The 23,954-nt window shown below is 31.0% G+C and overlaps 1 protein-coding gene across 1 annotated transcript in view; it reads left to right on the plus strand.

Annotated features, from left to right (window-relative positions):
• The window catches only part of LOC121129428 (vang-like protein 2), a 94,186-nt gene extending 70,868 nt beyond the window's left edge, over positions 1–23,318 (plus strand). Inside the window, exons 4-7 of the mRNA XM_040725150.2 lie at positions 20,926–21,720; positions 22,156–22,333; positions 22,399–22,610; positions 22,677–23,318. Of these exons, the coding sequence (XP_040581084.1) occupies positions 20,926–21,720; positions 22,156–22,333; positions 22,399–22,610; positions 22,677–22,895 (1,404 nt within the window). The 3' untranslated portion in view covers positions 22,896–23,318. The remainder of the gene's footprint in view (positions 1–20,925; positions 21,721–22,155; positions 22,334–22,398; positions 22,611–22,676) is intronic.
• The last annotated feature ends 636 nt before the right edge of the window (positions 23,319–23,954 follow it).

Raw genomic sequence — 23,954 nt, forward strand, 5'->3', positions numbered from 1 at the left:
GTCCTAACCCAACACTACTATTTACCATACATCCTGCATACACGTTGGATGCTGAATCATATAGCATAAATATTGGAGCGGTGTAGAAATCCCCTATATGCACGGCCCTGTCATATTTTATTGTACGACTACATTGTTATTTCTCAAATCAAAATATATTTATTATCACGTAGCACTTTATTCAGTGCACCCGTTGACAAACTTTGCTTTATTAATATAATTGAAATGTCAGATATATGGAAAGTTAGAAAAAGATGCAGTTGACAAAAAAGTACATTTTTATGTTAGTGAATATTATAGGCTCTGTCAAAGTTTATAGAAATACAAGGTTAGACAATCATGTTATGAGGCTTGCTACAATTTTTAATTTGATGTACAGGACAGACTAATAGGCAACACGGACATATTTTGACGTCAGGGAGAATTACAACGGTATATTATTATTACATAATACTAGAAATTATATGATTAATAGTGATAGTATATGCACTTTGACGTCACTATTAAAAATCGTGGAGGATATTAAACATCAGTGAAAAAAACGTTATGGTATAATATTGTATATCTATTAACCTTGGGCTGTGCTATATGAACAAATATTCATCCATCATTACTTCTCATTCGACATAATAGTACAATATTTGACGTTAGTGATAACATTTCCCCTATTTTAGTTTTTTTCTTGAATAGGAAATATGTGCACAAACATACGTAACTCAACAGTACATATTTTTTTAACACTTTTATTTAATTTATCTTGTAGAATGAATAGACATAAAATAATAATTATTTTTTTCGCCAAAGTAATAAATAAATTATGATAATTAATTATTAAAAAAACAATTTATCCCTATATTTTAAGGTAATAGGATATAATTCAAAAACTGATCTACTTACAAGCAATTAAATATACAACTATTGTATCGCTGTTCATGCTCTATAATTCACTTTTTTTAAAGCATGCGATTATAAACGAGGAAATATTAAATAAATAAAATTTCCCTCACTTAAATGGTTTATGACAACCTAATCATTGTTTTTATGACAGCCATTATTATCATATCATATAAGGCTATAAATTGACGAATTCCATGGCATGTCTTCTCTTTTTTATTCAAGAAAGTATTCAAAATGAGTTTTTACTTCTGAGAATAAAGAAAAAAATACCGCTCTTGAATTGAATCTTCTTTTAGCTGTGGTTCAGAGTTCATATATAAACACTAGTGCTGCTATTTGGTTTGAAAATTCTAGACCCGTTCAAGCACACTATAGTTTTATTTAGACATAACTAATTTCGTCCCTAGATTGGTTAAAGAATACTAGGATTTGACAGTAGTCAGTGCCTTTGTATCGGTCTCATAATAAATTAGAATTTAATCGGTCGTATCCAAAACTTCAGTCTTGATCCGATGTGTTAATTAGTTGTTGATAATGAAAATCATGAATTTAAATGAGCAAAATTTATTTAAATGACGTCATCAAAAGGTTTAATTTAACTTGATCTAGATTTTAGTAGACCAATAGAACTTTTTGTAGTCCACAGTCTAATAGATATTTCATAACGATTTAGAACGATTATTGACTGAGATATGGGTTTAGAAAGAATTACATACAAAAGACCAGGCTGGTGTTGTCACCTTACCAGTATTTTCGAACCAGTTCGGCTACCAATATTGATATTTTGGTACTTTTCGATACTTTTAAAGCACAATTATCATCATTGATACAAAACGGAAGTATTTTGAGCATGTTAAAAAGATAAAATATACATCAACATGGTAACCTTGACAATTTGAAGAATGTTTTGTAGGAGAGCAGCCCAACTGTCATCACATTTCATAATATCAGTTACAAGCAGCTGCTGTTTCGTATGGGAGAAGTAGAAAGAAATAAGTGAGGACATAAAGAAGAGTTACTCATATGTCAAATCCTCAATTCCACTCAGGCCAAGAAGGAGTTACATCCATAACTCTGCAACAACTCCTCAGGGTTACTCTTTGTCTTACATAAGCACAAATACATGTTCAAACCGGTTTTGTATATAGTAGAAAACGAAGTTCACTCTTCAGGAATTAAATAATGATGTCAACAGCTTAGAAAAAGACAATTCATTTCTTAGTTTACTAACTTTTAAAAAACCTAATGAGCTTAAAAAACATCCGATTTTCATCACTAATGATTATGGACTTCTTTGTTTAATAAAAGGGTATTGTTTAGCTTAAACATCTGAGAGGTTATGTCATCGGTGGGCCAATTAGTTAATTCAATAATGACACTACCAGTACTATTTCCAATATCAATTGAGTATATTACCATTTTTGATACGCGCGTTCTCCACTACAGTATCAGCATACCGAACGTCATTCTTATCCAATTGAAAAGATATATAACGATATCGAACCAAGTCTCTGTACTATCACTAATGTACATTCAAGTTGAATTATAAATTATTATTATTACTTATCATGATTTGCAAATTTATGAATATATATAAAATGTTGGGCATTTGAGCAGTACTTGTGATTTTTATCAATAAAAGTCGTTTATAATTCAAAATAAAACAAATTCATGTTTTAAGAAAGTCATTGAAGATCCGTTGTTAGTTTTTTTTCTTCCCCCTTTTATTCAGCAGTTCAAATATTGGTTTTTATAGTACATACCTTCATACACAGGTGCATACGTGTGTTCTTTATAAGTGTACGGTGTACGACTTAACATATGCAATCTAATCTTGATTAGAAACTAACTTAATCATTAGATCATAACATAATCCAGACTGCTTAATGCTACATACCTATATACTAGTGTTCGTTTCGGTCTGAAAATCTTATACCGGTTTGAGACCGTTATAAATTTTAAATGATGAAACTAATTCAGTATTTTAAACAAGTTCACTCCGGACCATTCTATAAGAAAAATCTGTTTAGATTCATCCGACAAAATAAAAATCGCTCAGGATCAGAATGGATTAAAAATGAGGTCTTTTGGGGTATTTGTATAAGTTTGCCCGGACGTCATACTTTCTCTTTCTATCTCGAAATTGGAGACAGCAACAGATGATAGCTGAAATTCAATTATCGCAACCTTTCAACAATAAGGAAATAACTTTTGCAAAACAATCAACATATTGTTTGATTAGAATAAGAGGTATTTCGACTTTGTAGAGATATTCCGATAATTATCACTTTGGAAGATCATGAAAGTAAATCCAGGGTCTCATTATGTGGATGAGGTTGTATCTATCATGAACCATTACAGTATAATTACAGGATGAGTGTATTAGGTATCTGGAGGTTAACTTTTAAGTCATCAAATCCATTAACTCCTGAAACAGAAAATTACTATAAACATACATAAATAAAAATATATAGAACAAATGCCAATGATTGTTTAACACTACGTGGAAACTTATTCGAGCAGTTGTGATCGATCAAGTTGAGATACCTCCCTTCCTCTTCTAAAAATATATTCTTCATTTTGAGAAGCGTCACTTCATTGCACTTAGCGAAGTTATTTATTATGGTTCTTAATAATAAAAATATCCCAATAAATAGTAATAAATAAATTGATTAATTGTATGTAGGGACTGTTTACTGGGTAAATTAATCCTGTTTGTATTTTACAATCGGAGAAGTACAAAGATATTTTTTTATCTCCAAGGAAACCCCAATATATATATTAAAAATGAATTATTCTTTTTAAGATGTTGCTTAAATCATATTTGTACCAAATATAAAAAAGGGGAAATATGGGTCCATGGAATGAGGCCTTAAAAAATTGAATTGCAGCATATGGACAGTTGTGGACAAGGAGCTTATCAAACCTCCAACAGTTATATTGAGTACTTGAAGGCTTCTTCATTGCAACCTTGGGGGAAATAGATTAGACTTACATCAATAAGACTTGTTCTGTCTTTGGAATCAGTTTGGAGGCTGTTGTGGAATCATATTGAATAAATTACTTCTCAAATTTTCTATCGAATATTGCTGTACTTACATTGGTTCAGATTTCCGTTACTCACACTGTATATTAAGCTCGATTTTTTTTTAAGACAGAACTAAAAAAACCCTCGGGTTTGGACAGAGCATCAACACTAATAAATACATATATTGTACTTTTCATCAGTAATGTATGTGAGAGTACAGTTATCCAAATCCGTGTCTTTATAAATAGTTTTCTCCTCTTATTTTCAGTAGTCATGGAGCATCATAATATAATCTACACAAGATCTTTTAATATTAGAACGTGTCTCATAATTATGTGAATGGTTCTTAGCTCTTATACATCTTCTTCTTTTTTTTTTGACACATGGTATGATAAAAATATAATCACACGAATTTGATTTTCAAATACAAAGTGATGAGTTATTTTTAAGTGACGTACGGCACAATCAGTCAAATGATACTCAAATTAATATTTGTTTCATTTTCAAATTTGTATCAATATATACGTAAATTTAATTTGTAGCCAGATAAGACATCAAGAGGAATGGCTAATATTAGTAAGGGGCAACTGGGGACAGTTGTAACCAGTCATTGAAGATCCGTTGAAAATGTACATGATGATCCAGACAATTTGAATAATGTTTGAGAAGAGACCAGCTAATCTGTCCTTACTTTTTTTATAGAAAGTGTAAGCAGCTGTGAGGAGAAAGAAATAAACACATATCCCACTCCACACAGGAGCGCCCACTGTAGCCCTACCCCAATAAAGGAATTTTGCTTTTAACTACAAAAATTGTTCATCAAGATAAAAATAATTTGAAGCGAAAAAAAGGGAAATTTTCTTTTTTAAGGATTTATTTTCTCAAAAGGTAATTTGGGCAAATTAAATTTTAATCTAAAATAGATAAATTAATTTTTTTAAGAACTATTTCTCAAAACCCAAGCGCCCCACCCAAAATATATATATATTTATTAATTTATATAATCCTGCGGACGTCCCTGGTAGTGTAAATTAAGAACATAGGCAGGAATTACTCAGATGTTGATCTTCCATTCTACTCCGAGTCCAACAAGGACTTCTATTATTTTTTCTTATAAATGCTGCCAAAACCAAATCCTAATATATATTTTTTTCAAAAAGAAAATCAAAAAATTACTTTTTTTCTGGAAAAGTAATGATTTTTATATTTGTAAATGAGTCGTGAACTTGATTTAAATTTTACAACAGTAGGCTTAGACATTTCATTATAAGAATGATGTTTGGCATTGGTTTAAATGTATAAGTTATAATCAAATCATTAAATAAAAAGCTGGAAGTAAATTGGTTATTTTAAATCATATTTAATTTAAACCATATTAGTTTATAATTTCATGATTTATACATTAGCCTGAGCCATTAAAGAGTAAAAAAAAAATATATATATTTTAATAACAGTTTTTTTTCTTATTTTTAAAGGCACAAAATCATTTATTGCAAACCTCATTAAAAAGTATTCGCTTAGTTTTTGCATCGACTCATTTGAATATAATGTATTTTAAAATATAGTTACTTACATCAATGGTTTAGTTAGTTAATAATAAGAGTTCATGATATGGTATTTTGAAGACCAGATGTCTAATTTGTGGATAAATTATGTCTTTACTAAGTAAAAGGTTAATTTCATCAAAACATGTTTAATTAAATGCAATAATAAGGATTTGATTTAATCAAGGTAGACCAAATATATTTATGATGTTTCCCCCTCTAATAGTTTATCTATCATACTAGATTAAAGTGAATTACAGTGTGTCCCAGCGAATAGTGAATAAAACTTTGGAAAATTTCATTGAATTATTTACCATTTTTTATGATGTAATACCAACAAGTCAAGCAAAAAATTTAAAAAAAATTGATAAAAGTTTAAACAAATTTTGTTATCAGATCAAGATCAACTGAGATGTATGGTAAAATAAATAGTTGGTCAGCGCTTCTTGACATGGGCGAACCCAAAAAGGATAGCGGACTTCCTGCATTTTTTGATTTGTGAAGGGGCTCCAGATTGGTATTACATAATAAAAAATGCAGGAAGTCCGCTATCCTTCAAATTGGTAGGCAAGAATTTTTCCAGCAAGACTCCGCCCGCAGCCACGAGGCCAAAAAAAAACCCTTAAAAGTGATCAGTGAAGTCAACTTGGAAAAATTCTTGCCTTGGTCAATGTCAACTTTTCCCCCACTAGACTACAACCCTCTTAAATATGGTATTTGGAGCACCACCGAGAAAAATAGACCTGTGTCACCACCTACCATTTGAATGTCGATTCACTAAAGGCTACCGTGGAGAATGAGTGAGATATAATGTGGGATGAATACGTAAAGAAGACCTGCTCTAAATGCTGCTGTAGAGAGTGAGTGGGCTTAAATGTCGGAAGAATACTTCAGGCACACCTTCAAGGTCTTCAGGCCTAGGATCAAGGGCATCGTGGAGGCCAATGGTGGCTAATTTGATATTTAACTGTTTATGTAAAGCCTCATGACCATACTATTTGTACATTTTGAGAATTTTGATGAAGTTGAGCTCGGGAAAATTTATTTACAAGTCAATGGGACACACTGTAGTTAGTTTCATAGAGAGATACAAGAACTTAATTTGAATTTATGTCAATATTACTTTTTTTTTTTTTTTTTTTTTTGTTGAAAAAAGACAAATGGTAGACAGTAACTTACTTTTATCTTATTTCATCATCTTGGTATAAAATGAGGGTCTATTATTTAATCATTAAATACTAAGGATGTGATGGACGTTTTATTGATAAAGTATTTTTCTTAATGTACTCTAATGACTATGATTTTTTTTTTTTTTAAAGTACATAAGATCTTCATCAGCTTGAACATGATATTATATTTTATGAGTGTATTTAAAAAAATATGGCAAATTGATGTCCATATATTAAATAGAAAAAAAATAAAGAAAGAAAAGATTGATATCTAAGGTGACAGTACATTTTCGTTCATCTATGTTTAATGAAGCTTTTAGACTCAACCATATTACATAATTGGTAATAAATATATTAATTTTCCTTGAAATAAACTGTGTGTATGTGGCTCGTCAACACTAAAACAAACTATAACGATTTTCTCCTCAAAATTGAGTGTGGAATACAATTGTATTCATCAGCAAGCTATGTCAATTTCCGTCAACAAACTATTTCATTTACACGTTAGAAGGCTGCAGACTGCACTGAAAGTAGCCAAAATTAATCATAACTGTCAAGAATAATAAATTGATGCGTTTTATTTTGAAAGGTGTCATATGGGGACCAATGTATGTCTCTTATATCAAATAAAGATTCTACAATATAGCTAACATTCTTTAGTATCTTAACTTATCCCAAAAGTTTGAATTTTGAGTATGGTGGCCACATTGTGTTGTCCTAAAAGCCATGTTCTTCTGAAGTAAGGACAGAGTCATTTTGGACGTATGTATGGGTGCTTTGTTCTGTTAGATAACCACACTGGATGATATAATCGGCTGCCGTGAGTCTGTAGTGGACCGAACCCCAAATCAAATATATTTTGAGGGCATTTGATACACAGATTAGGATTTTTTTATATGACAACCGCCTATAGGCTTCTTATCCCGCAATTATTCAGCTTCCAGACTGTCAGTCAGCACTGGGAAGCCATGGCAGAGGAGTACATCCGTAGAGCGTGTCTGGAAACCATCATTGCAACTAAGTGCGGCTACATGAATGATTAAAAAAAGCTCAGATACACATCTATTTATAGTATTAACTTTCTTGAAATGCTATTGTTAATTAATAAGTTATATTTTGGTGCAGTTTAAAATTCAAAGTCTTCAGAATTTAATTGACTGCTAAGTATGCAACTTATTATTATATCATGAATAAGACACAATTTGAAGGTAAATTCCCACTTTAAACCTAAACACTTTATTTAAAAAAATCATATTCCCACAAAAATCTTTTTACGCATCTATCAATAATCGGGAAATAGTTTTGATACAACCTCTCTATCTATTGGTTTGAGAGCAATTATGTAAATTGATTTTAAGATGTATAAATCCTATATATACATGTATACACATATTCAAACATGAGCTCAGTTAAAAAATATGCTAATATTCCATGGTAAAAAATATATTTTATAAACATCAAGGCTGTTGATATTATTTTTTATGTTTCATAAGTAACATTTAAAGAGGTGAAGGTTGTCCCGATACGCTTCTTCTACTCCTTTGGAACTGAATAATTTATCAGTTATACAAGATCTGTAAATAAAATTAGCATTCAAAATTAAGATAACTGTCGGCACCTCTCTTTCTCTTTCTTTTATTGAAGTGGCTCATGAGCCATTAAGAAGACGAAAATAATAGAAGGGTAAGGAGTAAAAAAAAAAAAAAAAACGTGAACGACTCATTCTGAATATAAACTACCTACGTGTTTCTTCAAAATAATAATAATAATCCTCGTAAAAATAGACTTTTAAATAGAAAGAGATTGACAAATTTGAAAAGGAGAAGAAAAAAAAATGCTAATCGTAAAATAAGCTATAAAAATTCAAACACCATGTTGGTGGCTGCCTTAATGCCTACTACATATATACATGGAAAGAAGCTATGATTAATGAACTTGAATAATGGTTTCCATGTTGTATACTGTACATATATAAAAATTATTAGGCGATGGTATATTTAAAGTGCTTCAGACTTTCCGGCAAGTATATCAAAGCCTCTAAAAACAAAGGCATGATGTCATGAAATGAAGCCTTTGTTGAACTACTAAAAAGACTGATATAAAGGTATTTATTATATTTATATAGAGGCATATACAGTCTGCAAAGCAAAAATTGTAAACAAATATGCTAAACTTTTCCAAGAAAGAAATTAGTAAAGGACTTCTTTATTGATTTATCTTTCTATTTTTAAAAATGATTTTCTTTGACTGCTACCATGGCCTAAACCTACAACAGCATTTCTTAATGAACGCCTCGTACATGGCAATTGGCTACCCACTGTTGATCCATGAATGCCTTGAGACCATCCTAACTTTATAAAGGGTAGCAGAGGGTCTGTTCTCGACTACGCTTTCAATCATACTGTCTAGAGGGGGGAATCCAAATCAATTCAACAATTTCTTACTTCTCTCAACCTGGTTGGCTTTGGTTGCTGTTGACAATAGTTACTTATTTTTTCATACATAAAAGGCCTTCCCCAAGTCCTTAATATACCTCCTCACAGTCCGATAACTAACATTGAGAGCCTTGGCATGCTGCCTCATCAACTGGTTGGAACTTTTGGTGTGATTGCAATGTACACGTCCTACATGATCCCGATTTTCCAGCGTCTACTACTGCCAAAGAACCTGACCTGATCTGAAGCCACCATATTTTTAATATTGTAAAAAAGACTCTGGGAGCTCCCTACGACCTTCATAATCTCCTCGACATGCACTTGGGCGTGGAGAAAATCAGACACCCTGTGCTTTTCACCACAGTCCCGACAACTGTTCATTTTTTAGTATTTAATAACTCTAAAGTAATTCAAATTGATTTAAAGTCAAGTCCACAGTTATACCTTGCAGACTGTACATATATATAATATTAGTGTTGGGTTTTAGTCTACAAATCCTATACCGTTTTTAAAGATGAATGACGTAAAGTGTGTTTATAGTTTGCTATCATTGTTACAATGACGTTACATGAAGTTTAAATTGTTTTACATTTCACGGCTTTACTGCATTACCACCAAAGTTATCACTGTAATTTGTTGCCAGCTGAATATTTGTCTGATTATTTTCTTCTTATTAGTGTTTTTAAACGTTGAATGTTTTTGTTTTTTTTTGAAATTATGTTCCTTTCATTGGTCAGATACATTTGCACCAATGAGGTATAAGCAAATACTATAGTAGTACAGTTAATCCTTTTCATCTAGAAGTTGTCCTTAAAGTCCATATGCATAGTGTATATCTCCTTGGATAGGACTGTGAATCGCATATTTGCCCATTTCGTAGAAGAGAATAATTTCTTCCGAAAGGGTTGTCAATGGAGCATTCGAACTTGCTGTTGTTATGTTGTGAACAATTCCCTGATATTATTAAGAATTGGTTCAATACCAAGAGATTTTTGGCCTTTTTTCTAGGTTGCAAGATATAATAAGGGTAACACGTTGATAGTGATATCAAAAAATCGGTCTACGATATGAAAACGATTATATTTCTATCCCTAGTCCTGAGGGGGAGGTCTCAATCAAAATATGGATCCAAATCTATAAAAAAAAATCACTAAAGACCGAACCGAACAACATCACTATAACTCAACACAAAAATATATATTCTCCCAGCTAAGCTTGATTGAAGAAGTGGGATATAATTAATTGCAAATGTTCTGATGAAGCAGTATAATTTGGAACTTTTGGATGAATAAATTAGTTTTTATACGTCTTATGCATATCAAATGATGTTTTATTTTTTAATTACGAAAATACGCAGGATAAAAATAACTTTATTTTGACCCAACATTAATTATACACTTTTGATTAAATATATTAAAAGTAACTTATTCAGGTATTAGGCTTCTTCTTTTTTTTTTTTTTTTTTGAAGAAAAATAGTTGGTACACAATCAAGAAGAAGAAGAAGTCTCAACAAAACAATTATGGGATTACCAACATATTAAATAAGACTTTTTAAAATTAAGTTGGCTTTGTTTATATAAATAAATATATAATCTGTTGACTAAATTTAAATAAATCCAAGATTAGGAAAGTAGTCGTAATTTCATTCTCTTTTAAAATAATTAAATTGTATAATTCATAGTCTGAGGCTAACAATTTGTATCATCAATGGCGCATTTTTTAGTTTTTTTTGCAATTTTAGATTCATATCTTTTCTGATTAGTATAATTAAGAGCCATTTTCTAAGGCAAATGGTTTAGTCATAAAAATATGGGGTGCGTAAAGAAATCTTACCGTTTTTGGATATAAGATTTAAATCAACTTCATCAAGATCAACATGTATATATTTAATGTTTACAATATTTTTATATTTTAATTATACCTTATAATATCAACAATAATTTCTATAAATGTTCTCCTTCTGCGGCCACCATGTCTTCCAGTTTGGCTCGAAAGACCTTGCACACCTTGATGATGTAGGAATTGGACATATCAGGCCGCTCCTTCTCAATGAAGGCTTTCAGAGAATCAATATTGCAGTGGGGGACTTTGCAGCCCTTGCTCTCCATATTCCACAGTCCAGTGGCAAGTTGTCTGCTGATGATTGCACAAGTTTAGGAGATCATAAATCATTTTCCTTGCACCATGCTTAAGTTGTTATCAGCCAGGTGTTGAGTTTTGTTGCCAAGAGTAAGACCTTCAGAGTACTTAGCGTCCAACCAAGGCTTCACAACTTCTTTCATAATCTTCTTCTGGCAAGATTTCAATTTCAATGGGCACACAGTCTTGTTGTCTCTCACCGCTGTTAATGGAGAGTCTCTCACCGCTGTTAATGGCAAGCTCAATAGAACAATTCACAATGTCTGTGACCTTCTTTGCAGAGTGATGGGCGCGGAGCAGGTCTGCAATCCGTTGTAGTTTTTTTTTTTGCATCCATAGTTTCTTTGGTTGACGAATCGTAACCGATAATACAATGTATGAAATCTGACAGATTTTGGAATAATTTGTTTTTATAACCCAACATCGATTGGAAATAATAATGGCTCTATGAAGCGCTGATAAGCACAGTACGATTTACTTACACACACTGTACGTAATTATACCAACAATAAAAAATAAAATAAAAATTATTTATATCGTTTATAAATTTCTTAAATGATGTGAAGTAGATTTTGTAATAATTTGATAGGAAAGTTTCGTTATGAAATAATGATAATTGTATTACAATCAATTTAACATAGTTATCCATTTTTATTTTATTGGCAAAGAAAAAAAGTAAGGCTATGTAAGCAATTACATTAGCTTTACAAAAGATTATCGTTATTAGTGTGGGACTAGAGTAATAAAATTGTTTTAGCCTGCAGGCCAATACTTATTACTCCAGTAAGTTACAAGGCCCACAACTTACTGTTATATTTTTCCTACCATTAATCTTTCATGTGTAAGGTTTATTTTATGAAACCTTAGCTCTCGTGGGCCGGATTGAAAACAACAGAAATGTATTTGGTCCACTGACTACACCTGATCTACAACGGAATTTTACGAAAGATAAAACTAAGGGGGATACTATGCATTATCAAATTTAAATAAAACAGAAAAACTAAGCGCCAATTACATACAGAGTATGGACCTCAAAATTGCAGTAGTATGACTGAATTACAAAAAAATTTATTTTTTGGAATCAAGAAAAGACAATTCAAAACAAATTTGTGATATATTCAAATACTATTTTTCTTTATAATTTATATTCAATATGTTTTCCTTCATAAGCAATAACAGCCTTGATATGCCGGTGAACAGATTGGCATATCTTAACAACGGAAACTGTTTTCATGTCATACTACGCTCTCATGATAACAGTTTGGGACGCATCTGAATTGGAATGAGAGGTGCGGCAGACATTATTCTTCAAGACGCTCCAAATTACAAAGTTTGAGGTCAGAGCTGAAGAAGGGCCACATGGGAGCAGGCCATAAGTCAACCATGTTGGTTCTTTTGGACTTCTTGATGTTGTAGGCAGTCCAGATGAAGTCTCTGGAGCCATCTTAGCAATGACAACCGCGCGTTGCCTTTTTTGTTGTGGTGTTGCCATTTTTGTACTTAGAGACATTGTTTCCGCTGTCGTATAGTTTTGTATTGAAACCAAACTTGAGGTCTCCACTCTTAAAACTATAGTGAATAATTCTCTCGTCAAAAATATGACAACTAAATTTGTAAGGAGTTACTTTTTAAAAACGTAGAAAAAGTGGAGATTAAGTCGGGTTTTTTTTTTCAAATAATATTTCCGCCAGTTCGAATTATAAGTCGAGTTTTTTTATAGAAAATATATTTATGATAAATAAGTTAGTAATATAAATTTTGTTCCTTTTGCAATTCAGTACTAAATTTAATTTATGAAATCTTACAGGTCCAAAATGGCCCTCCCAATCTTTTGTAGGGTCCGTATAAAAGTTTTATCTTTATTCTTATAACTCATTTGTTCACTTTGAATAGTAATTATAATTGTTAACCTGAAGGCTTCAGGGAAATTAATCATCGTTTAATTTTTGAAAACTTATTCTTGATCCAAAGAAAGAGTCGAGGTAAATTACACAGGTATTCAATGTACATATTTAATTCCAGTATTTTGTCGACCTTACGTATAAATCTCCATTACAACAATGAGGCAATTACAATATATAATTATAGACGTCGTTTTACAAACGTAAAGAGTTAATTCCCTTCATTAAAAAAAGGGTTTTTTATTGAATACACTAAGAAGAAAAGCTTTTAAGTATTCAAATGAGAAAGAAGCAACATATCATTCATTACCGGGTTGGATATGGAGTTATTAGGGTGAGGCGGACATGACCTTATAAACATATTTATTGATTTAAAAAAATTTGCCTTTAAAAAACACTAGACTTTTTGATATTTACAACCAGAACTTGGCCTTTTATTTTCCAAATTTGTAATCATTATTGTATAATTTATGTGGAGGGAACCTCCTTAAAAATAGTGTTGGGACGATTCCCAAAAAATAAATCCCGATTCCGTTGCAATTTATTAAGAATTACCGATGCCGATTCCAATTTTTTAATATTTTAAATAATAGTTAAAAAATGCCATTTTGCAGTAAGGGCGTCCTCAGGATTAGATATGTATTTAAATGTGTTTTTGGGGAGGGATGGTGCAAGTCTTTTGGAATTTTTTGAAAAAAATCAAAAATTTGGTTTTCTTTTTTTTTCAAATATTAAATTTAAAAAAAAATTCAAATGTACAATTCAATATTTAAAATTTTTCAAAATCTACAACTATTCACAAAAGTTGAAGTATATTTAATATTAATATTCAGTTCTTTCAAATTAATAACTTTCTTTTTTTGTCAAGACCAAAAATTTCTTTATTCAGTTAGGGGTGGGGCACATTAGCAGCCCCTTCCCTCACGGACAACCAAGGAACGCACACCAGTGTCACCCTAATGCCTATTGTATATTATTGAACCATTGTATCTAATTTACTAACCATTTTAATGAAAAGGTGAAGAATGACTTGCTTTACTGACTTTGAAGTATTTTAATTCGACATCAGAATTTTGAACAAAGCACGTATGGAATGTGTGATACTCCTAGTATATGTAAAATCCCTTTACATTTCGAAATATGTAATGATTAAGTAAATCCGACCATTATTTTAAATTTAAATATTTCTTAAACCAATCTTACTATACGTAGATGCTTTCAATTTAGAATTTGTGAACAGTGAATGCACCCTGTCCAGTCATTTGTGACTTGTCTTCTTCTTTCCTGTATAGGTAGAAGATATTTGCTACAATTCTTGTTTCATAAATTAATTAAGCGTGAAAAAGTATGTTCCTATAAGTTTATATTAAGGTATAGGGTACACTTGATTTCTTTGTTTCTATAATTTTATTTACGAATGAATAACTTTTATTAATTTTCCTTGATTAAATCCTATTAAATAGATATTGTCTGTTGTTATGGAACTCTATATACACACTGGGTGGAAATTTTAAATCCGAAGCAAGTTTGTACCTCAATATCTTATCAAGCCTAATATATATGTATGTTATTGAAAGTGTGCTCTTCAGATTTGGCCTACAAAACTGTATAAGTAAAAATATATAATCCTTTATATGTTCACCAAATAAGAACGTTGACCGGGCATTACTGTGTGCCTCCGTGCCAAGTGGAAGCACAAGGATGCAAATAACTCAATAGATATTAATGAAAGAGAGCTTTAATTTGTATGGAAAAATACTAATTAACATTGCTTAAAAAGAGGTGGGATCTTTTTTGATACCAACATTCCGCAAAGGGAGGTGTTCTCGTATTTTTTTATAAGTACTCAAATTTGTATTTTAATATTTTTGTTGATATTTTTTTAATAAAGGCAATCCCATGTTTATACTTTATTTCCTTATTGCTCATAACTGCATAAAAGTTTGGTCCCTTCACATATATAGTTAGGATTTCAAATTATAAGCATTTTGGTTATGAAAAAAAAACACAAAACATTATTCAAATATTCAGGGTCAGCATGTTCATTAGCAGTTTCTTTTTTTATATGCCCAAAAAATTTGTATCACTGAAAGGTATTCTTGTTTTCCATTTCTAGTCAAAAAAAGTACTCAAATACTTGTATTGGTACCTGAAAATGTACGAAAACATTGGCAACGTGGCAACACTGAAACACAAAGTTAATAGAAATAAAATGTTATTCCATTATGTAATCGGGCTGCCTCGAATTTTATATTCTATGTACTATACCTACTGCAGGGACATACAGACAGATTTTGACGTCATAGAGTATAACAACGGTACTCTAACATTGACAGTCGAAGAAGGCTATTTATAGCTATTTTTGGTAAGAGTTGTACTCTATGACGTAACTATTAAAAAGTTTGGTGGTAGTTAAACAGTAATAGAAAAAACGTTTTGTCATTACATTGTTTTAATATTAATCTTGAGTTGACAAATATTTCGGTCAATAATCGTTCTTAATCATTATTAAATATGTGTCAGACTATGGACTACAAAAAACATCAAAATAAATCACAGTAAACCTTCGTATAACGTCATTAAAACAAAGCTTCCTCATATCACAATGCAACAATGCATAAGATTTTTATCATTATTTATAACCCCCCTCAACAAATCCCCGTCTTTTATAATTTTCACAAACTCGTGGTGACGCGTATTACTGGTTATAATAATAATAACAGCTCTAGAAAATAAAAACTCGCACGCTAAAAATGCATTGGATTTACAACCCAATTTAAAGTACACTAAATGAACAGTAGCTTATTAACTTTTAATCGTTAATTACTTTATTTGCTTTGTTATTGCAATTGATTTCACTTTGGAAGAGTCTCAATTTATGATACCATGACGTGCTCTCATTTACTTACTAACCTACCCAAGGCGTTTATGGCCATAAGTAATTGCAGTTCCTATTAATTTATAAATATAATATATACTTATATACAACATAAAAGAAGAAACATTGATGATGCCAGAGGCATTAAATTGATAATACAGGTTAGATATGTACGTACACTTAAGAACAAAAAGTACACATATGCTTACATATGTGTAAAAGCCTCTTGAAAGAAAACTAGAGCAGCTTTGAGCTATACCTATGTCCATACATTAACAAATACTTTGTTATACTGGGTGTTCCATTGAAATCTGAACACTTACTATATCATTAATTAATGAAGGTTGAGTGATTGAAATTAATTCCTATTCCGATATATTAAAGCATAAACAATAAGCTACAAAAAAAAACACCCTAGCTGATGTTCAAGTCGGGAAAATGACACTTGAATATGAGTGACGAATTTCTATTCGGGCACTCTAAGTAAATGGGCGTCTCCAGGACCACAGTCTACGCCGTCAACAAGTCCGGAATGTTGGAAAGGAAGAAGATCTTCGTCAAAAAATTAAAGTGGACCTGTAAAATTTATAAGAAAACAACCCAAGCTATTCCCCTCAAGTCCATGAAGACACATGCAAGGGATCTTGGGATTTCACAACAAACTCTCTAGAGAGCTATAAAAAAGTGGCCGGAAAGAGCCTTGTGAGGGTGGAGAGGACACTTTTGACACCAGCAATGAAAAAAACCTGTATCCTCCTTTCAAGACTCTTTTGAACTTTTTTTTGACACTTTTGGCCCCTCCCTACGTCCCTGATTCCAACACCCTTAACTACACTTTATAGGTGCATGTCGAGGGAAAGGACTGCATTGTCCGTTATGCTAGCATGAAGGCCCTTAAAGCCACTGTCAGCCAACACTGGGACACAAATACTCAGTACAACATCCACAGTGGGTGCCAGGCCTTCTACCACAGCCTGTAAGCCAGTATTACTGCTAAGGCCTTCTACATTAATTATTAAGAGAGCTCAGACAAACATCTATTTATGCTATTAATTTTGTTGTAATTCTTCTGTTAATTAATAAATTATACCTTGTAAAAGTTTAAAATCCAAAGTGTTTCCGCTGGATTTTTTTGTTATGAAGACATGTCGCACAAAAGCTGAGACATTGTCTGGATGTTTACTAATGATTTAGCAGCTGTTCTGTTTAGTCACAGTGGTGTTCATGGTGAAGAAAAATTATCAGAAAAGAGAAAAAACTTAGCTCGAATTTTTGTGTTGATCTTGAGAAAATTTAGAAATTTCTTTGCTCTTCCCAACAGTCTCAGATTGCTCTCTTCAGCGATAAGATGTCTTGTTGTCCTCCTCCATGATTTTGGACCAATTTCATTCCAGATAAAAGATAAAACACTGTGGACCATAAGATAAGATCAACCCCGTTTGTTACAACAATAATTTATTAAACCAAAATTCGACTCTAAAACAGTATATATAAATAATCGTAACGATTTCAAAAACGTCATTCTTCTGAATGGTATTCATGATGAGTAAGATTTACTTTTTATTCTGCTGAGTCTTCCATATTTTCCTCCTATACTCTCTAAGGCATAACCCTCTACCTATAAATGAATGAGTCACTGCTGTATCTGCACAGTCTCCATGATGCATATTCCATAATTATCACGTTATTTAAATGCTTCCTTAAGGGAACATGCCCTGTAATGAAGGTAATTATCATTTTTATTGATACTCTTCTGTTTTCAAAAAGTTTCCACTCCAAACAGGGCCTTCCAAAAAGATTTTTTTTTGTTGGTACTCACTAATTATTACTTTGTACTTAGATGTTCTATCTACAAGAATGAAATAATTATGAGGACAGTTTAGGGAAATAAAATCAATGTATAATTATGCCAAGTTTAAATTTAAACATTATTTGAAAGATTTTCATTTTATTAGGAAATCTGTCACATTGATGATAACGCACAATAGAAAATTAGTATTCGTGAGAAATGTTTTCTTCGTCGAGGTGTTGATACAAATATGTTGTTGTTGTTTTTTGTCTCAAAAATCATTTTGTTTGTATATATTCTGTGGAAGTAATGAAATGATTAGAACATTGTAACACCACTCCTTCTCACGATCAATCCGAGTTTTGGTACAATGTTTGTTTTTCCTATATACTTATATTTTCTTTATTTCATGATTGAATTGACAGCAAGGTGAACTAAACCATCAATTTGTGTTTTTATTTTTATATATTTTTAAGACAAATAAATACTTTTTTAACGGAATAAAGATAGGATAGATGAGTGTACCTATTAGAGTTTTTCTTTTACCGAGTAAAAAAAAACATTTAAATTTTAGAATCCTACTGATAAAAGTTACTTTTAATTTTTCCAATAAAATTAAAATACAACATGAATCATTATTTTGTATTAATTAATAATGATACCCATTATTCTAGCCTATAAAAACATTGATAAAGTATTTTCTTAAAGATACCCTATGGACCAAAAAGAGAGAATATTATAAGAAAATATTCATCTTTCCTTTCTGGAAATGCGCGGGTCATAAATAATTCCTAACTTTTTTTTCTTTTTTTTGTTCCATATGACAATTTTAGAAAAAAAACTATTCCAACATCTTTTAAAGATGAAGAAAATGTCTCTCAATATTATTAAATGCAAAATAACTAAAAATATCCTCTTTATATCTTTATTGACTAAGTAAAGAGTGTTTGTCATTTCTCATAATGATATCTGAACTAAAAATGACTACGTAGGTCTATCACTTTTTGCGTAGTTCATTTTTACATATTATGATTACTTTTCTGTAATCGGAATTCGAAAAAAGTTGAAAATCAAACCATTCTACTATACATATGATGAAATATTCAATTACATGATTTCCTGTAGGTGTAGTAAAACCCCTGAGATATCCCGGTAAAACAGGATATCGGGAGAGCAAATATAGTATCTAATGTCAAATAGTTGTTGATATGTTGTCGGTATAACCATACATCTTATAGGTAAATTCTTTTTATTTATTTTTTTACCTGTTGCATGAATCTTGGAATGTTTATACATCTTATAAAGATGAAATAAATATTTTAAAAAAAAAACAGAAAAATAATAATTATTTATAAATATCTAATATAAAAGGAATTTTCCCACATTTGTTTTCAAATTTAGAAAAAGATGAATTGTATGTATTTTTGGCTTTTATTATATTTTTAAGACTGTCAGTGGCTCTCAAACTTTTTAGTGTAGGTAGACCACCTGATCAATTATCAAAATCTTTAATTAGCATTTTGAAAATGATTAACTATCGGCTTGGATCCTCTAACTAGAATGTTCCTTCAAAAAAGTCAATCTAAATGATAGATAAGACAAAACTGTAACATTCAGATATAACTTTTCTATAGCGGCAAGATATATTTTTACATCTTCTGACATTTTTGTGATGATTCACATTCATAGTTGCTAAGATATTATTAATTATGACATTTGGCAGCACAGAATAGAATATATTTATTAGCCAAAATTATTTAATAACTTGATATTTTCCTACTATGACGTCCTAATAATGATGACATCTTTTAGTAAGATCAAAAGAAAATTTAAACCAAACTGATTTCAAAAATTAAAAACCCATGCCATGTATAGCAAACTGAATATAAATAGCGGAGGCTTAAAGTATTTATGGCGTACAACTAGAGGAAGCTTGTGTTCCACAGTTTGAGAACCATATGTCCCGCCTATTTTGTCATCATACACTTAATGAGGGAGTGGGCTGGAGGGGCTGTAGCCCCCTCACCAATTAAGGAATTTCTCCTTTTTACTAGAAAATCTAATATCTGATTTTTTTTTAATTTCAAAAATCCATAGCTGTTTATAAAAATATCAAAAACCCATACTTGTTAACAAAATTGTCAAAAATCCATACATATTCTCAAAAAATAAATGTATAGAATTATTTCTTAAAAAAATTTCAGAAATTAAATATCAAGTATAAAACTTTTTTTGAAAAAGAAACTTAAAAATTCACAGGTATTCACAATTAACTAACTTTTTTATAAAAAAATTCATAGGTATTTTCCAAATATATAATTTTGTTTTTTTATTATAAATCCATAGCTATTAACAAAAAAAGAAATGTATTAAATTGTTTTGAAAAAAAAAATTTACAAAATAATTTTCAAATATAAATTTTTTTTTTCGAAAGAAATTTAAAATTTCGTACATCTACAGCTATTCACACTAAAAAAAATGAATTTTTTTTCTAAAATAATATAAATTAATGGATTGTTTTTTTTTTTTAAATCCTAAAATTCAGTCCTCTCGCCCAAAAAAAATATATATATACAATTCTGCAAACGCCTCTGTTAATGATCTTTCACATGGATAATGGTGCCCCACTATTAGTCAAGTACATTTAATGATAAAATAATTATAAGACCTATAACACGTTGAGGCTAGCAATTAGGTTGGTTGTGGTTATTGGAAATTTATTCATTTTTTTGATGTTTTTTTGTTATTATTTACTATCTAAAAGATCTTAACAAATGACTCATTTTATACGATATGAGTAATGGTTTGAATGTTTTTCTCGATGTATTCCAACTAATTATGTAGATATATTATGACCACAAATCTCATAATATCATATTTGAAAGAAAAAAAAAAGATATTTTAATTATTTTCTTATATACAACGTATATATCAGCATAATAATATATTGAAATCTTTCTCTCTGTCTTTAAAGATAGACCTCCCACATTGATGATATTCAAAATATTTACGCTTACTTTCAGAGTTCATCAAAAATAATAAATATTATTTAATATGTAGATATTTTTATTGTATGCCTGTGATGAAAAAATAATAAGTTTTTGACTCGACTATTAATAATTATATATTTATTCATATTTCCAGGATGAAAATTGGGGCGAAGCAACAACGGCAGTGACACATGCCTCTGAAATGGACTATTCTGGAGATAAAGACTTGGAGAAATGGCAGCTTAGTTCTGAATCAAGTATGTCATTTCAGGTTCGTCGCCACGCAGGCACAGCCGCAGTGATACTCCTTACCTCACTCTCTGTCCTGAGCCCTATATTAATGACTCTACTACCCAAGTTAGGACTTTTTAAGCTCAAAGAACATCAACTCCTTTGTCGGATAGAATGTGACGGACTTCTCGTCTCCATGTCTTTTAAATTATTAGCGCTTATTTTAGGGACGTGGGGTGTGTTTTATCGTCGATCACGATCCACATTGCCACGGATTCGAGTGTACAGAGCTCTCGTCTCCATACTCATACTCCTTTTCATTATCAGTTTCTGGTTATTTTACTCTGTTCATCTACTTGAAGAAGATAAGGATGAGTCCATCCGATACGGGTCACTTGTACGCTTTGCCATGAATCTAGTTGATTCCTTACTTTTTGTACATTACTCTGCTGTTATCCTCATGGAGATTCGACATCGACAACCTGCCTACTTTATTAAAATCGTACGCTCGCCGGATGGCGAGTCACATTGTTATCCCATAGGGGAGCTCAGTGTTCAAAGAGCTGCGGCTTGGGTCTTGGAAAAGTACTATACCGATTTTACGATTTATAACCCATTTTTGGATCGTCTCATTACGAGTGGGGGAGGAGGGGGATCCTCCAGATATGGGAAAAAAGGAGTTAAAATCTATGATGTGGATGGAGCTGGCAATAACACGGTAAGTTACTTATTTGAATTATAACATGGGCTGAAAAGTCTCTTGCTTCACAAAAACACATGTGTTTTTTTTTGTTCAAAATTGGGATTTTTTAATTTATTAATTTTTTTTTCTTTGTTCGCTTTATAAAGCAGATTTCCCTTAAGAGTTTTTACAGTATTAGTTAGCTTGAACAGTATTTTATGCCATCAAAAAACAGTGTAAAATTTAAAAAAACGGATTTTTTTAACTATTGCTTCGGAAATAAAAAAATAATGTCGACACACTTGGCACTATAATTGACAAACTAAAGAGCAAAATGTCATGAGCCGTCTTTTAAAGGTTTGTTCACAATAAAATATGCCATGTATGGAAGCCCGGGAATTTTCACCCCTTGTGTTATCTAACCCACATTGAACTAGAATTTAATGACCTGTTTCTTTAATTTTTTTCTAGGATTGTAATTCAACAGTGGTGAGTGTGGCCTCAAAAAAAGGCTACAGCGCATCCCACAATGAAAGATTTCACGAAGAGTACGAACATGAAAAGAAACTACGGAAACGGAAAACACGTTTGATTACTGCCACAGAAGAGGCATTCACTCATATCAAAAGAATTAAAGATAATCAAAGAAGTAAGTTGATTGAGTTTATTTAATACTATTGGAACCGTACTATATACAACATTATCTATTTTTAGATCCGGATAAAACGCCAATGGAGTCTGTAGAAGCTGCTCAAGCCATATTCCCATCTATATCCAGGCCACTCCAGAAATATTTAAGAGTCACACGCCAACAGCCTATGCACACCATGCAGTCCATTTTGGACCACTTGTCCACCTGTTTATCCTATGATATGTCTCCTCGTTCCTTTTTAGAGCGATATCTTGTCACAAATCCTGTTTTACAGGTAAGACTATCACCATTCCATAAAAATAAAACTATATCATGACAATCTCTTCTTTTCTTTTTTCAGAACCAATACGAATCAAAAGACGTTCAATCATGGGCTTTGATCTCTGATAGACTCCTTTACAGAGATATTTCTGCAGGAACCACTTTCCAACTTCGTCAGGGAGATATTTCACTTTTATGTCAGGTTCAAAACTTACCTCATTTTTACATCACTGAAGAAATAATAGACTCCAGCTCAAACCGCTTTGTTCTAAGACTTAATTCTGAAACATCTGTGTAGATCTATTGTAAAGCTACGAATAGATAGCTTAGTTAGTTTGAAAGGAAGAAATTCCATTGTGCCTCTGTGATAAATATTCTGTATTATTATTATTATTTTTTTTTATAAAAATCAATCAATTTTTGAAACGTTTTTTTAAAATGTGTTGAGACAAAAGTGTCATGTTAGCTAAAAGTCAGTTCCTGGACTTTCAATAATTAGATTGTTTTTTTCTTTGCATTTTTGGATCTCTATACATATACATTTTTTTAAAGATTTTTTGTGTACAATATTAAAAAAAACACGTATGTTTTGTCGTGTATATGTTAGTCAATTAATATAATTTTGACTATTCATTATAAATAATGTTCTTTTTAATGGTTATATTGTTAAAAATAATTCGTGTATTTATTTTTAGAAAATAAATAAAAAATAACTAAGCAAGACTTTAAACTTATAATTAGCAATAGGTAGAGGGAAAAAAATGATATTCCAGAATCATTATTTTTGATTATACATAAAAAATTACAATTATTATTCAAATTTGTTCATGTCAATCTTGATAATAATTTAATAATAAACTTGGGAAAATATACGTTCAATTTTTTTTTTCAAGTTAAAAATATCATGCATATATACTTACATACAGGGGACCCCGCTTATCGTGGTTTTCGGAAACAAGGAATTTTTGATTCCCCGTGGACTTTTTCAGTACTAAAATCTGTAAAATCGAAAAAATTATTTTTCAAAATCCCCTTTTTACTATGTTTCCTTTGTTTTTTTTTGTATGATTCGAACAATAAAAACGTATTATTCATAATCAATTATTTAAAAAAAAAAGTTATATAGGTCAGATAAGATACATATATTCTTAATCAGATATTTACTTGATTTTTAATCTGGTAAATATCAATACTGTAAAATTTAAATAATAGGAACTTAACCAATATTTATTCAGCAACCTTTTTAACTGCAAGTTTCTCTGGTAAGTAATATCCAAAAGTTTTAAGTCTAGGTATCAAATCAAATATTTACAGGATCCCCCCCCACCATGCAAAATGGTAGACTTATTTGAAATAG

Source organism: Lepeophtheirus salmonis, chromosome 14, assembly GCF_016086655.4.
Source record: "Lepeophtheirus salmonis chromosome 14, UVic_Lsal_1.4, whole genome shotgun sequence".
NCBI classification, from domain to species: Eukaryota; Metazoa; Arthropoda; class Copepoda; order Siphonostomatoida; family Caligidae; genus Lepeophtheirus; species Lepeophtheirus salmonis.